This window comes from Chlamydotis macqueenii, chromosome 1 (genome assembly GCF_036417535.1).
Source record: "Chlamydotis macqueenii isolate bChlMac1 chromosome 1, bChlMac1.mat, whole genome shotgun sequence".
Lineage (NCBI taxonomy): Eukaryota > Metazoa > Chordata > Aves > Otidiformes > Otididae > Chlamydotis > Chlamydotis macqueenii.
Window position 1 is genome coordinate 2,688,763 of NC_141556.1, and position 18,595 is coordinate 2,707,357.

An 18,595-nucleotide genomic window follows, 5' to 3' on the forward strand; every position below is an offset into this window, starting at 1 on the left:
TTTATTTTAAAGCCTCCAGATGAGGTAAAAAGCCAGAAGTGTATTACGAACACGTAGGGAAAAGTGCATTGAATCCAATCAATAGGATTTAGCAGCAAAATTGTCAATATACCTCCTCTTCCCGGGCTGGATTTCAACTAAAAGTAAAGCTATGGCAATGTATCCCTACCAAAATCCTGTCCCAAAATCTGGCCCTCAAGTAGGCATACATCCAACATTATCGTTCTTCTAAATCCAACAACCTCCTGTAATTCAGAAGAGACCCACAGGTTCATTAAGATACCATGTTGCATTAGCTTGGAGTGTGTCTTCCACAACACCTTGTCCTCCACAACCCAAGACATATTTCTAAACACGCAGGTACTAAGCATGCTCTAATGAGCCTCTCATTAAGGATATGTCAATGGCAATTCCTACACTAAAGTCCTTTTTCATAAATCTGTTCCAAACACAGATACCTAAAAATTTTGGAAGAAACTTACCTAGACTTTAAGAAAACACCACTTAAATTAAGGCAAGGTCAGCTGCAACTAGGTGAGATTCAAGTATAGTTTTCAAAATTATCTTCCACCAGTGATATTAACTACTATAAACCTACTACTGCCCTTTACCAGGCTTTACTGTCTTCATGTCATTCACATTTCATGAGGGAAAGGGCAGATTAGTAAAGAGGGTGTTACATTCATATCAAAGTATCTTACAACCAAAGATCACAGAATCATCTAACAGTTTTGGTTGGAAGGGACTTTCAAAGGCCATCCAGTCCAACCCCCCTACAAGGAGCAGGGACATCTCCAACCACATCAGGTTGCTCAGAGCCCCAGCCAACCTGGCCTTGGATGTTTCTAGGGATGGGGCATCCACCACCTCTCTGGGCAACCTGGGACAGTGCTCTACAATCTTCATTGTAAAAAATTTTTTCCTAATATCTAATATAAATCTACCTCCCTCTATTTTAAAACCATTATCCCTTGTCCTGTCACAACAGGCCCTACTGAACAGCTTCTCCCCATCTTTCCTGTTGGCTCCCTTGAGGTACTGGAAGACCACTCAAAGGTCTCTCTGGAGCCTCCTCTTCTCCAGGCTGAACAGCCCCAGCTCTCTCAGCCTGGCCTCACAGCAGAGGTGCTCCAGCCCTCTGATCATCTTCGTGGCCTCCTCTGGACCCTCTCCAACTGGTCCATGTCCTTCTGACGTTGGGGGCTCCAGAACAGATGTACATTCTGGTTAAGCCTATTCTAAATCCATTATCCTACACAACTGCATCGATGTTGCATGTTTTAGGAAACCTAAAAATTAGTTGTACTACAGAGCCATGCAAATCTTTTCTTTGTGACCCCACTGCTGAAGAACATCCTTCTGCTGTTATATGGAGGTCCTTAGCTGGGCTAGTGTCATCTTAGTAAATGAGCCCTTCCAATTTCACACCAACTCTCCATTCAGCTACACTGAGTGCTCAAATCAAAGGACAACACATCCATGACAGAACGGGCCACAGATTATCAACATTGCAATCACTGCTCACTCTCATGTACGTGCTAATTAACAATCCAGAAACAAGCCGCCTTGTATAGCATGGGCAAGACTCGCTCCTGGCAGGCTTAAAAGGGCTGCCATGTAAGAAAATAGACTTCATGAAGCTCTGAAGAGCTGACCCAAGCGCTCGCTGCCTGTTGGCTCTATGAGGAGAGCACTGAGAGGGGTATAAAAGGCTCTCTGGGAGCTAGTTGAGTCATAACAAATAAAAAAAGTCTTCATCTTGAAAAAAAGATGAACGCAAGCTCAGTGCCCGATTTGTTCAAATGACCCTTATTCACATCTGCAAACTTCCTGGCCAGGTTCTAGAAATCATTTCTCTCCTGTACAATGAGAGGGCTCTACATCATTGTTGTATGGGGTCCCAAAAGGAATTCCACCAGAACCTCCACAAGGAGGTTATCAGCCTCATCCTCAAGTGAGGGGAAATGCCACCCTTCTCAGATGGAAAACGTAAGAGCCAACCTTTGAGAGACACCACACAGCGATGAAGAAATGCAGATAAATTCTGTGCATAGCCAACAAGCTGCAGGGAACTTGTCCAGCTGAAGGTTCAATGTACAGCAGGCCACTTTGTCATCTTGCAGACATTTTATTTGCCAGAAGTGAGAATTTGTATATATACCATTTAAAGTACAGTAGCTCAGTGACACAGACTAAGAGATATCCAAGCGTGATTAGTTTTAAGGTGAACTGAAAAACATTTTACTCACTGAATCCTGAGGTCGAGTAAGCGCTGTGGCTGGCAGCCTAATGAATAGTTCAGCAGTTTCAGGCGCTGCATCATGCACAAATTTGGGGTCTTACAGAGCTCTCTTGAAATACAAGGACGTTGTTGTTCAGATTTATTTTTTTCTTGACAGCAGGAGAGACGTTTAGTTTTGATTTAAAACCGCAGCTAATTGAAGGGGCGGTACACCTTTCCATGCTATAATTTATTCTTTTCAATATAAATGAATTCATCTGCTTGCTGTAAACTTCACATGTGATTTCGGTTTAGAATCAGTTCTAATTATCTCCTTATTCAACAAGAATTCAAGACATTTTCCACAGCTCTAGAATATATGCATTTTAAAGGCTCACAAACTCCTGTTAAACACATGTCAAAACCCATTAAAAACTTGTTTGTACCTTACTCACCCCTCTGGGCAGATTAGTGTCATTAAAATATGACTTGCTCCAACTTAGCAATTTCAATGGACAACCAGTAACCAAACAACCTCTCAAGACCGGTTCATAAAACAAGTATCAAGTATATGCTTGCTTGCTCTGCTCCCTTCTTGGCATCAGAAATGAAAATTCCGCCTTCTGACCCACCCAGGAAGCTCGTTGCAAATTCACCAAGTTATCAGTACCAGAATTCTATAAATTATTCAAAATATAATTGCTTCCACATGATAATGATAGGAATTAAAAAAAGAAGTCTTTATCGAGCTAAAGTTTTTGTTACCAATTATCTTTGCTACCATTAAATCCCCTCGGACAGTGATCACCACAATGTGCAGTATCACAAATTAATGTATTTCGGCTAGAAGTGATAGCCACCCCTTACGGAGCGATATTTTTGCAAAGAATAGTTCTAGCGAATCCTGAAGAACAGCAGAAACAAATCTCGGTTGGCTTCCACACCTTGCCATTAATGTAAATGGGGCTGCAAACCAATTAGAAACTTGGCCACCTATTTACTGATATAATTAGTTCCAGATATGATTTCAAAGCTTTGCACCTGCATCAACTTAACCAGACTCTGCTACACTTGAAATAAATAACTGAGCTGAATCTTCTCTTTTCAAGTCATATTACATAATTAAACTTAAAAATTTCTTGGGCATCAGCAGGCAGCGTACAGCCACGACTCCGCGCAACAGAAGAAGAGAGTATTTGTTTTGGCACCAAGTGCTTTTTACACTATACATACCAGCAACCCAAGACAGTATTACAAGTCAAACTGTTGTGACGCCACGTAGAACAAAAGCTGAGGTTAAAAAAAAAAAAAAAAAACCAAAAACAAACAAACAAAAAAAACTACTTAACACAACACGTCTCTTGCTAGTGCAATAATGCTGGCTTCTGCTGTCCTTCCAGCCTCAAACCTGCATTTCCAACACCTCTTTAGCCAAAAGATTCTCTTTTAGGGCCAAGCACAGAAGGAGGTATCTACCTTTTCCACATCCTCAGCTGAGAAGCACCAATGCCTCCCATTTCTGAATAAACTGCTGAAATTCCCAAGCCTTCCAGGTGCTCGAGGTACATCAGCCATTCAGCAAGACACAGGCATTCCTGAAAATTTTACCATTTCAGATCTCTGCTACTGCAAAACTTATTGTCACTCTTTCAAATTCAAACTAACAGATAAGACACCCTTCTTATGTGTTTTTTTTTGCAGAATCAAGGTTCAGTGGTTAAAAGACCCTTACCTAGGCTGATTTTCCTGGGACAGGTTCTCCCCTCTCTGGTAACCATTGTCTGCCACCTGGGTCGTGGACCGCTTCACAATCTGCTTGAGTTCTTGTTCTAAGCGATCCTGGATGGCTTTCACAGTCTCAGGGATTTTTTTCAGCTTGGCCAGCCCTTTGATGAGTATGCCCATGAAGACAGTGCTGTTCTCCTCTGGATCCAGTTCCATATCTTCTTTAATTTCCAGAAGGCTCGTTTCTCGCACTGTAATAGATTTCGAAAGGTACAATCCAAGATTTGAGCTATTGAAAACAAGACTTCACACCATGCAGAACACCATGTAAACTCTTTGCCCTCACAGAACTCCCATCACTTTGAGCAACCACGGAACAAACAAGGAAACCAGCAACACTCGGATTTTTAGGAGAAGCAGTAGATATTTCTGTTGGCTTGGTAGGACTCCCTAGACATAGACACAAGAGCCTGTGCATTTAAGTGATTTAGAAACAGAGACCACAGTGTAAGATACATTATTAGGAAACAGAGGAAGTCCGGTGCAATCAAGATATTCATAAATGAGAAGGTATTGTATCGCTGCAAATCCCTTGAGCAGTGTCTCGAGGAGCTAAAAGCCCTACATTCCTAACCCAGCTGTTTTTCTTCGCTACATCCTTCACAAAAGAGGAATTTTCATTATAAACGCTATCAACCTTAACAGACTTCTGATGAATTCGGCAAAGTTTACACTGCCAAACTGAATGATTGCTTGATGTTATCCTGCTCTGCTTCATTACATCTGCCAAGGGGTTGATGAAGTTACTCAAATCTTTTAGCAAGGCTTCTAGAAAGGAAAAGCGAGAAGAATTAGAGAGGATATTGTGGATACAGTCCTGAAGTAACAGGGATTGCACAGGGAGAAATTCTGTTGCTAAGCGACAAGGAAGAGAAAGGCAAGAGGTACTATGCTTGTTTTAAGTATGTTCATTAATCAACATTTCTTAATTTACAGATAACGCCCAGCAACAACAAAGGATGACTCCACTAAAGACTGGATGAAACATTCAATAAATGTATTCAAACACTTACATGAACTAAGTGTCTTCAAGGCAAACTCAACTAAAGTATTTCGGAAGATACGCAGTCACGCGGCTTGTTAACAGCCAGAGCGGCAGCACGTGGACAAACGGCACTCCAGTACACAGCTGAAGCTGTGCCATCCACCATACCGTACCCTCGCGTCGAAATTAAAACCTAACGGCTGTTTCATCATACTGGTACTGAGCTCTGATAAGGGCTGTTGGATGACAGATGACTCCCATGGTTTCTAGTGCTCAACAGATTTTTTACTTAAATCAAAACTTATCCAAGAACCTGAATAAACGTCAAAAGATCCACCAGAAGGATTTAAATGACACGGCATAAATGAAAAATGGCACGGCACAAGCAGCATGCAGCCCTGTAGCTGTCTAAAGCTGTGACACGCTGAACAGAAGAGCATCGGCACCGCCTAAGTTAGCACAAGGATCAAGAAAACAACGTCCCAAAGAGCCCGTATGGTGCCACTTCATAAATAGCATCACGATAAACAGCTAACACTTCTTCCAGTGTCAGCTTACACCAGCCTCCACGGCAGAGATGGCTTCTTTCCGTCAGTGTAATCCCAAACATGGTCCCTCCGGCTCAAACCAAACTCATCGTTGATGCGCTCTTGCATTTCAACCCAGAGCACCAGCTGCCAGGTAAGAGCGAGGCAAGAAAGGACCTGGTGAGGTCATCACACATCACAATGGAGAGTGACATCAGGTTTTAGGTAATCAATATCAGAGAGATCAAATAGTGCTTCTTCCCTCTCTCACACACACTTTTCCTCAATTAATGGATATTTAAACTTGTAAGTTGGGCAAGTTACGGGGCAAGCACCTAGAAACACCTACAATGTGTCAATTAAAAAAAAAAATAATAATATAAGAGATATTTCAAACACACATAAGCAATAATTCCAATCAGAAGTTAAAACCACACTTGTCTACCCAAAAGTCTGCAAAGCACTTCGTGCGCTGCGTACATGGTCTACCCACTCGGCCAATGCTACGAGTTATTCTCAAAAACCACAGCATGCCAGGCACAAACCACAGAAAACGAGCTCTTTGGAACAAGAGCTGTGGAAAAGACAACCACTGGGAATGCTACAGGAAGAAAGACTAACTTGTTGTTAAAAAAAATTTAAAAAATTAAAAAAAATCTTGTTGCTCTGAGTTTAGTGCAAAGATTTCCCAGCCTAAACAGCGTTTTAGATAACAAGCCCCTGTCATTATGCTGCAGCCCCTTTGGAAGCAGGCTGTACGTTATTCCTAACATCACACAAGAAAAACCCAGGAGAGATGAAATACTGCTATATCCAAATGCGAGGACAGCATTTAAGGGGGCTAAAGGCAGCAATCTTGCCGAGAACTCCGCCACCACGCAAAGGTGAACGCTCTTCCATTTTCAAAACAGCAAACCAATTTTGAGCACCCTCAAAATGCCGGGGTGCTGATTTACATCAATTACAAACAACGGCAAAGCGAGCAGTTCAGTATCTAGTGGCAACACACTGGTACATAAGCTTTGCTAGATCTGGTCTTTTGAAAAAAGACTGGGGACCATGTTTCCTGCACATTCTGCCTGTTAAGCCGGTATCCCGGGTAGCTTTGGGGGCCCATTTATCTCTAAGATCTGACAACATCCCAACTCCAGGCACATGAAGATGACATTTGTCCCCGCTCCTTGGAGGGCGGTTGGACTAGATGACCTTTGGAGGTCCCTTCCAACCCTAACCATTCTATGATTCTACGTTCCTCTATTCCTGCGTCTTCCCCGCTTCAATTATCCTCTTCTGCCATTTTGTGCCACCGAGGGGTTATTTGACCACAAAGCTTTGGCCCAGGAATCAGCCTGTCCCATCCCTCACCTCTTTGAAAAAGGCATCAAAGTAGATTGGCATTTAGAAGTAAGTTCTCCTTTAAAACTGCCGTTCCACGTGCTCTTCTCTGCGGGCAGAGAAGCTCCACGGGTGAAGGAAGATGTCCCTGCAGATCAGCTCTCAGAACCAAAACCCTCATCTGTATTTACTCTTAAACCAAAAACACTAATTACTTTGTTATTCATTTGTATCAACACAAAAATCCAAGACTTTCAGAACCTACTCCTAGCTTTCTACATTCACCAGCTTCTACCCAAAATGCGTCTGCGAAACAAGCGTCTCTAAAGGGGTAAGATCATCGTTCACACCATACACACTTGCTTTATGAGGACATGCCATGAAAAATTAATTTATCCCATGGACATTTGCAACTCTTATTTTTATAGATCATCCTAAATTGCAGGTCTGATATTTAGATTTGATTAACCTCTTCTCTTTTGTGATTCATCAACGAGAACGAAAATAAAGTCCTACTCTAATTAAAAACAGCTTCACTATATTAAAAATAATACAGGTAGAAAACATCAAAGAAGAATTCCATAAGATTTCTTCACTAACATGAACAGGTAAATTTCCTGACCCCCTTTGAGAGTACAATGAGTGAAATGTGAAGTTAGTGAATAAATAATTTCAATTATTACAGTTGCCCTTCTCCAACATAATGAGGTCTTTACATTTCAATTTGTAGTTTTACGCTAAAAACACACAGCTTCAAGATACTGCTTTGTTGTCCCATCCCAGCTATCAACTCTTACACTTATAACCCCAGGCAAATCAATAGAAATTGATTGCGCAAAGCCTGGTCAAGGCTTTTCCAGATCAGTTCAACACAACTTGGAATGTTTTTAGCTAAACTTACCTCTTTGGAAACCTAAAATTCAGCATCGTTTAATGATTTTAAGCGGTTTTCGTGGCTTAATTCCATGTAAAGATGACACCAAATGACAGAATCACATTAAATGGCTGAAGTTGGAAGGGAGCTCTGGAGATCATCCGGTCCAACCTCCCTGCCTAAAACAGGGCCACTCAAAGACAGCTGCCCAGGACCATGTCCAGATGGCTTCTGAATATCTCCAAGGATGGAGATGCCACAGCCTCCCCAGGCAACTTCTGCCAGTGTTCAATCACCCTTATTGTAAAGGGATGTTTCCTGATGTTTAGAGGGAACCTCTGTTTCAGTTTGTGCCCATTGCTTCTAGTCCTGGCACTGGGCACCACCGAACAGAGCCTGTCCTCTTTGTGCCCTCCCTTCAAGTATTTATATACATTATTAAGATCCTCCCTGAGCGCTCTTTTCTCCAGTCTAAGTAGCTCCAGCTCTCTCTTCCTTTCCTCCTAGGACAGATGCTCCAGACCCTTAATCATCTTCATAATCCTCTGCTGGACTCTCCCCAGTATGTCCGTATCTCTCTCGTACTGGGTACCCCAGCACTGGACCTAGCACTCCAGGTGTGGCCTCACCAGCGCTCAGTCGAGGAGAAGGATCACCTCCCTTGACCTGCTGTCTAAGGCAGCCCAAGATACCTTCAACCTCCTTTGCAGCAAGGGTACTGTTCTGGCTGCTCATGTTCAACTTGGTGTCCACCAGAACCCCCAGGTCCTTTCCTGCCAAGCTGCTTTCCAGCTCAGTGACCCCCATCACGTCCCAGTGCCTCGGGCTGTTCCTCTCCAGAGGTTGGACTTTGCAGTTCCTCTGGTTGATGAGGTTCCTGTCAGTCCATTTCTCCACCCTGTCCAGGTTCCTCTGGATGGCAGCACGACCCTCTGGCATAACAGCCACTCCTCCCCATTTGGTGCCATCTGCAAACATGCTGTGGGTACACCCTGCCTTATTATGCAGCTCAGTAATGAAGACGTTGAACAGGACCAAACCCAGCAGGACCCTCAAGTGTACCCTGGGGTACACTGCTAGCTACTGGCCTCCAACTAGAGACTTTGCACCCCTGATCACCTTCCTCTGGGCCTGGCCATTCAGCCAGTTTTCGATCCACCTCACGGTCAGATCATCCAGCCTGCATTTAAACCATTCCTCTATTGGAATTTTACGGAAGACAGCATCGAGGGCGTCACTGAAGAGCAGGTAGACAACATACACTGCTCTCCCCTTGGTCTGCCAGGACAGTAATTTCATCATAGAAGTTATTTAAGTTGGTCAAGGATGACATCCCCTGGGTGAAACCACGCTGACCACTCCTAATTATTTTCTTGTTTGAAACGATCACTGAAAACCTCTTATGAAGTAGAACATTTAAATACGGTTCCTCAAAAGGCTCCCAAGACAAGAACCTAAAGGAGCGATGATTTTGCCACATTCTCTAACGCAGCCATTTTCACAAATTTTTCGTCACTGAAGCAATGCATCTGTAAATGCACAACCGTTTCAGCAGTCAGAGATCTGCCCTCAGTTTACGTCACCAGAAAGTCGAATCACGTGCATCATTGATTCATCACCTCCATAGTTACACAAGTGGAAACTTCCCTGATGGCCCCCCGGTTTGACGACGCCCTATAAAAACGTCCGTTCCAATCGACGATACCCTGATTTGTACAGTTCTACCATTTCACAGGAAAGAAGCCTGCTGCAAGAGGCATTTTAACAGCTCCAGTCTGATCCCCAGAAAAGCCAGTGTTGATAACTCATTTAAGCAAAGCAGCTCAAGAAAAGACTCTTGGGCCTTGTTTTTTATTCCAATGAATGGTCAAGATTTGCTGCTACTCATTACAGAATATTTCATTAGCTGTGTGCTTTTATGGGCAACTAGTAAAATTTAATGTACTATTTTCCATTATTTATGTCCTTGCTGATTATACTTTCTGCCTTCAACCCTTCTAGAGAAAAGGATGCAAGTTCATAGGGCCCCAAAGGCATCATTTAAGGTTTGAAGAAACGTCACCTGCTAATTTCTGATGCTAGATCCTTGTTCTGACTCATGTGTGGAGACAATGAGCAACAAATCATAGAACCATAAAATCACAGAATGGTTTGGGTTGGAAGGGACCTTCAAAGGTCATCCAGTCAACCCCCCCTGCCAGAAGCAGGGACATCTCCAACCACATCAGGTTGCTCAGAGCCCCATCCAACCTGGCCTGGAATGTTTCCAGGGATGGGGCATCCACCACCTCTCTGGGCACCCTGTGCCAGTGATCTACCACCCTGTTCAGCATAAAACTTACATATGCCATCAATAACCAGATTTATTGTCACCCCCTCAGCTCCTCTTCTGTTGGACTTCTAAACAGTCTTCACGGGAACCTTTCAGGAAAGGGTGCTTTTGGGTCCCCTGTGTAGTGGGTGAGCACATTTTATAGTTCCAGGAAGAGTCTGGCAAGGCAGGAACCTTCGTAAATACTCTTCAGAGCACAGAATGTTCAAGCAGCAAAATATAATTTAAAAGTGAATTTATTTCTCTGAACTGGCATGAAGGGAAAATGGTACTGGTGAACTGCCGTATCTACAATCCTCAGGTGAACGTTACTGAAGGTTTTATTTATTTTAAGTGCAGCAGGAACAGCTTTAATTTCCTTATAAAGATTCTACAGCACAAGGTAGCATCTCCTTTGGGAAGTGAATGCAGAAAGGACTCAAAATTTTGGCATCTTCGCTGAGATGGGTTGAATGAGTCAGTGCTTTATAACGACACATCTTAATATGCACAGCCACTTTGTTTCATCAATAAAAAGCCCAAGAACTTAAACGACTGAAGGCAGAAACAGCTTTCATGATGCATACACATAAGTTTTAAATTCTCTGGTAGTTCCGCAGTCCTGGAAAAGGTTACTTTTAAATAAAATTATGTGGAAAAAAATATACAGAAGAACATTGTGCACTTGAAGCAAAACCATATGAATACTTTACACCTATCAAATTTGTTATATTATAATCTGCATCTTTCCCAGCCTGAGGGACACTTGCCCAGCACTTCACTGATTGATACAGAGTGTAACAAGAAGCCAGGTAAGACACTTTGTAGTGTGTTGGGCATGAAGTGTAAGAACAGATCTGCAGCTACACTCTAGGAATCATAGAATCTTAAGGTTGGAAGAGACCTCCAAGATCATCAAGTCCAACCATCAACCCAACAAGACCACGCTTACTAAACCGTGTCCTGGAGTGCCACATCTACACACCCTTTGAACACCTCCAGGGATGGTGACACCACCACTTCCCCGGGCAGCCTGCTCCAGTGCCTGACCACTCTTTCAGTAGAGAAGTGTTTCCTTATGTCCAACGTAAACCTCCCCTGCCACAACTTGAAGCCACTTCCTCTTGTCCTATCACTAGTTATTTGGGAGCCAAGAGACCAACACCTGCCTCACCACAAAATCCTTTCAGGTAGCTGTAGAGAGCAATGAGGTCTCCCTTCAGCCTCCTCTTCTCCAGACTAAACAACCCCAGTTCCCTCAGCCGCTCATCACCAGACTTGTGCTCCAGACCCCTCACCAGCTTCACTGCCCTTCTCTGGATGCGCTCCAGCAACTCAACGTCCTTCTTGTATTGAGGGGCCCAGAACTGCACACAGTATTCGAGGTGCAGCCTCACCAGGGCAGAGTAGAGGGGCACGATCACTGTCCTGTTCCTGCTGGCCACACAGTTCCTGACGTAAGCCAGAATGCTGTTGGCCTTGGCCAGCTGGGCACACTGCTGGCTCACATTCAGCCAGCACACACCTTTTTCTTTTCTTACACATGTAAACGCTGCCTGATATACGTGGTGGTAAAACTATTAAAAAAAAAAAAAAAAAAAAAAAAACAACCACTAACCCCACAACCCCACAAAAAACACGGAATAACCTAATAACCTTTTGTATTTAAAAACATAGTCTCGCTTCTTGTCTAAGAAGAAATGTCTGAATGGTCCAGGTAAGCAAATCACAAACCTCCCTGTTCTAACTGGAGCCAACACATTAATGTCCCATTCTAACTAAAAGATGGTGGAAAAGAGTCTTAACCTCATCTCTTGCATCATCTCCTGCTCCTCAGAAGACTTCTGTAACCAACGACTGTGGGTACAGGATGACACTGGATTCCCACGTAACCCTGTTATCATATAAAGTCCTAACCCGGGTGGGCAACACTGTCACGGATGATCCCAGTCATTCCAGTACAAGGACTACACACCAAAAATCAGTGCAGCAAACTTGAACTGGACTCTGCTCACGGAAAAGGGCTGTACATAAATGGAAACACTGGGGTCAGAGCTCATGAAGCTCTGGGCTCTGAAAAAAAAGCAGTATGCCGTGGGATTTTGCTTTACAGATAGAATTGCAGTAGTCTAGCCATGAACATTAAAAATGCATTTATCTTCACAAACAGCACAAACAGGTTTACACTGGACACAGCTAGGGAAAAAAAACAAAAAAAAAAAACCCCACACTTCTTGGTCAGTTTTGGATAATAACAAATCAATCTCAGCAGATGCAGCAAGGACTGGTTAGGCTCTGTAAGTCTTCAAAGGTGACAAGTGTCAAAAAAATTCTTTTCAGGGGATATTTAAGGTTAATATTATACTAGCAAGAAAAAAAAAAGAACAACAACTAAGGAAGATACTAAAGATACTGAAAGGAGGACAGGATTTCCATTCTTCAGTAGGTTTCCGTCTCCTGCTGTCTGTTCTCCCCCAGCCAGCTTCATAACTTCAGAGTTTTTTTTTTTTTCTTACTATACAGAGGACCAACATTTTAGATGGAAGATGATGGCAGACACTGCACAACTAACCCACTGAAAAGGAAGTAGGTTAACATTTACAACGGTGAGACTGGGATCCAGTTTTTTGCGGTTTCTTTCCTCAGCTCCCTAAAATTACGTGATTTTTTGCAAGAAACCAAGCTGAACTTCGCACTGATCACAGGGGAAAAGAACAGGAATTCTTAAGTTTCTTCCGCAGAATTTTCACATGGTGGTTCTCTTCTAGGTTTCCACGCCCAAGCTGCGGTTTCCAGCTCGGAAAGTTTGCACTGGCACGTCACCAGTGACTCTTGACAAACCTCCACTAACACAGCCCCGGGCTCTGAGAGGCTGGCCAACCCTCCAGGAGCACAGCTAAATAACAAAACCCCTACAAGAGCGAAAGACAAGAATGATCAAACAAAAGAGTCTAGCAGGCAAGCATGACAAGACAAACCAGGAACAAGCAGACAAAAATAAGGACAAAAGAATTAATAAGGACGAGAAGAGAAGGAAAGACTCTGCATTTGAGGAATACTGAAATACTAAATTTTTGACAGTAAGTGGGGGACAGATGTAGGTCACTTCTGTATTATTCATTTGTTAAAAAAGGACAACTCCATTTATTAATCTCCTGAAACAATACAAGGATTAATTCCCCATCTGTGCGGCACTTTCAAAGCCTCCTAACAAAAGCACCAAGGAAACGGAATGCTTTGCTCAGTGTTTGTTGTAGTAACAGGTACACAAAGATCACCACCAGGTTACTCCTGTGTATAGACAGACCTTTGGTCAAAGTTACAAAGCTCCCACAAGGAAAAGCTTTGACCTTTTGACTCCAATACAGAAAAAAAAATAAACTTCTGCAACATCTGCAGATACCTGCCTGCCTATGTTAAATAATGTACGCAAACTGAACTGACTGCACATCTCTCTTCCGCCCAAGACATCAAGAATACGATCAAGATCAGAACAGGCACAGAAAACGAAGTGTATTTAATTGAAGTTGATTTGGGGAAGGAAGATGTGTCAGAAGAAAAATACAGATATGGCCAAGTTCTGTCCCCGACACACCATTCACTGATTTCACGACACTGCACAAATCACTTCCTAACTTTTGGTCAGGACCTCCCATCAGCAGCCAACCATGAAGAGGGGATGATATGCCTACTACCACTCCTGTAACACCAGCTGAAGACCTACAAATTAATTCTGTGAGGAATGCATGTGACAAATACTCACTGCTGGAGCTTCCAGGAGTACTGAACTGGGAAGTTTCAAGGAACTTTCGAGGAGTAGACAAGTTAGTAACATCCATGAGAGGTACAGGAGAGGCATCTTTCACAAGTGAACTGTGTGAGGGGAAAGAATTAAAGAAAACAATTTACTATCATTTACAATCTTAGTTCACAACAAATAATCCATTTATTTATTAAAGTTGTAAGCCTAAGTAAGATACACGTAACAGTTTTGATACCACAGTTTACAAAACCTAACTTAAAGAACAAGTCCAGAGATGAATACAAGTGGGTGTGTATATATATATACACTTGAGTGAAAAAAGAAAAAGCCAAAAAACCAAGGATGAGGGAACAGCACCACATCAAAAACAAAATCTGGTATCCCAAGGCCTCTCTGAATTTAAGAGCACTCTAGACTTGTCTGACCGGTCACACCACCACGATCAGGGCACAGGCACACCGGACCTTGCCGTAGCACGTGAATATTTCCCAACAGACACGTTCACCTGCAGCACAATTAACTACTGCTAGCATGATAAATTAACATGGAATTATTAAGATATTTTCTGGAAAACTACATATTAAGGAGAAGAGATGCTCCCATTCCCACGGCTTCTGTCAACTACTTAATCCTTCAAGCTTTTCCATTTCCCACTATAAACCTCCAACCTTTTCCCTCTCCTTCACATCCCTGTTCTGTGCACACCTACGTGCATCCTTCTCTAAACGAACCTTCTCAGTCCGAAAGGAAAGACTTTCTACTCAGTGATTTTCATAATAAAGTCACATAGTATCATTTGCCAAAAACGCGCCATGCTGCCCCAGCTGCATAACGAAAGGCACAAAGCTGGATGTGGCAGGGGAACACCACCAAGAAATCCTTTTTAAGAGAAAGAACTGGAGAAGGCTCCTATAATGCCGTTCAGTATGTTCCCTTAGAGGTCAAAATGCTTACAGAAACCTGCAGAGACAAGTGCTAAACTTGCTATCCTGCACAAAACTGCCTGCACACCTACAACACCGTACTGAGAGGGATGAGCTATGCATTCCAGCTTAGCATTGTTAGACGGAACACACGTAAAATCAATACAAGAAAGAATTCTAAACATCGCTGCATCCTGGTCCGCAGCCAGTCTAGGGTAGCACGCTACCACAAAGCAGCAAGACTGTCCTTGATGTAAGAGTTCATATTATCAAACATCAACGATGTGCAACAGGGAATGTGCAAAAAACCAGAAACCACAAAAAAGCCAAGGCTCCCTGCAGCAGCTGAACAAAGCTGCAGATAATTAGCAGTCGCATAGTCTGGGTACACCAAAGCTTCGTGTCTGGTTTTAATTAACAAGATGAGTGAGGAATTGCTAGCAACTCTCCTTCCTAGAAATTTCAGCTTCAATCCTTTATTTCATAAATTCATTTTATGCAACTTACTATCTCTCCTCTTTATTTTTGGCAAGCATTTTTTATTCCTTCTCATAATAAAATGCTCATTTATCTTTTCTCTGCATCTTTATCATCCACTGGCTCCTCTTTTGCTCCCTGCCCCTGTTCATTACCTCTCCTACTCTACAGAAGTTATCTTCCAATTCCGTCTCTTTTCTAGCCTCTATCTTTCTTTCTTTCTTCCCTCCCAACAACTTTACTGCCCTCATACTCAGAATTGGCAAAATTAGGAAAAAATAGCCAGGCACCTATACTTAAAACTGAATTTCCACTGATCAGAGGCATCAACCAAGGAAGAACTTTCAACATCTTTTAAAACACCTTAGAAACACAATACAGCCAAGACACTGCTGAAGCACTTCAATACTGTGGCCTCTGGTGAGTAACCTTATGGTTAGCTGGAAGTCTTTTAAACCTTGGCTACGAAAGAGGAGCAATTTTTCCCTGTGTTCTTCCCTTCGCTTGACCTGAGCCTCATGATCGTGACATCTGCAGGAAAGGTGTACGCATCAGAGAAGGGAAAGAATGCTAAAAGGAACCAACCTCATCATAATTCTGTGGGAAGCTGCAAAAACCCAACAGAATCACTAAGCAAAAGTGAAAGAACGAGAACAGACTGTTCACAAGCTCAAAGGTGCATCAACACGTTCAAAGTTTTTCTGGTCTCCACAACCACAAGCATGAGAAATTTGCTTGCCAAAAATGAAAGACTGAGGTGTAAGTTGATGGCACTCTCCCAAGGAAGTTTCCACTTATGAACGGGAGAACGCTGCTCTCTTCCCTCCCAGACCCATTGCCCTCAGGTAGCCTCACACCAAACCCACCTTATTCTCCCTTTCTCCTTGCTGCGTTGTCCTACTCGGTTAGTTGACTTGATGTAAAGATGACGGTGTAACTCATCTATCAGGACTAAGTGCATGTTCATCTTCTTGCTGTGAAGCTCCAGTCTCAGATCACTCAATCCCTCCACCTGAAGAAGGGGACCCTCCAAGGAGTCCACGGCCGACACCTGAAAGGAGAACACGTGACAACTTTAAAGGTCAATTCATTCACCTCTCAGGACTTTTCCTTTTGATTAGGGGAGCGTCTGAATGCCACGATCATTGTATTCATAAACCCCTTCAAAGCAGAGAGAGTTTAAGTACTATTTCTTTATTTCTATTCCTAAAAGAAAATTCAACACATAAAAACAACTCAGATTTAATGAGCAGTGTTTGAATACTTCGAGCATATGTATAAAACAAGTTAGTTAAAACACAGTTCATTAAATAAAAATCAAAGCACAATTTGTCACAAAATAAGAGGATTATCAAGTGGAAAAGTGTCAGAAAGAGATACTGACAATGATGTTTGATTGCCTTTATTCTTGTCATTACAGAAAAGCCAACAAAACATTACTCCCAGTTCTATAAACAGGGAGAAAACGGCTTCAATTTTATTCGCCTAAAGTGATGCCATGACATAGCTGAATATCTTCCAGCCTATATAGCTGCTGTGTCATGTAACTACGCAATTTAAATAAACACAGCGACCAGATTAATAAAGGTACTTTTGAACTCAAAGGTTTTTTTTAACGCTTCATTATTAAGGCTCAAATTAAGGAAAATAATTTTATACAAGCAACATTTCTCTGCTGATGCATTTCAATAGTGACCAGCTTGATAAATAAATAAATAAATTAGAAGGAAGGGCATCCCTTCATGTCAGCACATTTTGCATAGAGAGAAGCATAGATTTTAAAATTGAGGAGAAAAAAAATCATTCCGTAATAACTGAAGATACTATTAATGAAATAAGACATTTGCCTGCACTTCAGGATTTAAGTTTATAGCAAACCTGTCAGCTAAACGTTAAAAATGAAAAGTAAAGAGACACAGTAAGCAGAGAGCCAAGCTAAGGTCTGGTCCCCAAATACCAGTAAATATTAAATATACTGCAAGAACATCTATCAACGACGTATTCCTGCGCTTGCCTCTGAGTCAAGAATGACCTTGAAACGGCTTCGGGGCAGTCAGGCTTTGTAAATTCACAGCAGCTTCTAAAAGGAAGCTGCACTGTTTCCTTCCTCCTGAAAAAAAAATTGCCAAGAAGCCCCTAACTATGAAATTCTGCTAATTTTTCTCTTCTTCTTTTGGCAGGTAGAGATGTACCCCAATTTCCCAGTTCCAAAACCCCCTCAGTCCCTTCAGGGGAGCTGCAGGTATTCCTCGCTGCCCTGAAAGCTGTCAGCAACGTCACCAGAGCACGAAGGAGATCAGGAACAACATTTGCCAAACCGAGAAGCCGAGAGGTGAAAACGCAGTAAGGGAAAAACTGAAAGCAAGCAGGAAAACGGCATTAAATAGGTTCGAAGACATCCAGGAAAAGTATTATCTAAAACGCAAGTCACAAAAATTTAAAGCTTTCTACTCAGATTGTTCGGCTCTATTTTTATCTTCTCTGCTCCTAAGAAGTTAGTTATTCTCAAAACTAATTATTAAGACCAATATCCACGCCTTTGGAGAAATCAACGGAACAGTCAACTGTTTATTCAACTTAAAAAAAAAAAAAAAAAAACCCAAACCACACACTAAAAACCCCCCACACAAAACCAAACCACAACTCCATATCGTTCTGCAGTGAACTCTTTCCTTCTGCAAAAAGTTGCCTTTTTGGGGGCAGAGGGTGATGTCTGGTGGCTTTTTTTTTTTGTTAATGTTCTTCTGACATTTCTTATTTGTAGTTAGAAAAGCTGCAAGTTATGCCCTTGATAAATGCCACCTTCCCCGTGATTCAACTCCACAGTCAAAGAACACAGGCAAGTTAAAATACTCCAAGTGTGCGTAACCTTGAAACTTATGGCAGACCTGCTCCAGTCAAGCTTCACTTAATCATTCTTTTCCAATATTTCTTTTTTTTTTTTTTTTTTTTTTTAACACTGAGGGTGGTAGAACACTGGCCCAGGTTGCCCAGAGAGGTGGTGGATGCCCCATCCCTGGAAACATTCTAGGCCAGGTTGGCCGGGGCTCTGAGCAACCTGATCTGGTTGGAGGTGTCCCTGCTCCTTGCAGGGGGGTTGGACTGGATGTCCTTTGAAGGTCCCTTCCAACCCTAACCATTCTATAATTCTACGATTTCCTATTACCACCAATTATCCAGACAGAAGCACACAAGGAAAGCTTTAATGTTCAGAACAGTTTGGGTCTAGAAAGTAGCTTGGGGCTCAATTCAAGTTCATTGGAGTCAAGGTAAGGTCCCCAGTTTGTTTAAGTGGCAACAAGTATAAACATTATTTAGGAAAAAAAAAAAAAAGAAACTAAACATTTTTCCCCTCTATAATTTTACTTAGAGAAATATGATTTAAGTCCTGGCA

The 18,595-nt window shown here is 42.4% G+C and overlaps 1 protein-coding gene across 1 annotated transcript in view; it reads right to left on the reverse strand.

The window, feature by feature from the left end:
* The window catches only part of EXOC4 (exocyst complex component 4), a 393,362-nt gene that overhangs the window by 331,700 nt on the left and 43,067 nt on the right, over positions 1-18,595 (reverse strand). The window contains exons 4-6 of the mRNA XM_086744528.1: positions 16,068-16,252; positions 13,802-13,911; positions 3,954-4,197 (exon numbers count right to left, since the gene is read on the reverse strand). Coding sequence (XP_086600654.1) covers positions 3,954-4,197; positions 13,802-13,911; positions 16,068-16,252 — 539 coding nt within the window. The remainder of the gene's footprint in view (positions 1-3,953; positions 4,198-13,801; positions 13,912-16,067; positions 16,253-18,595) is intronic.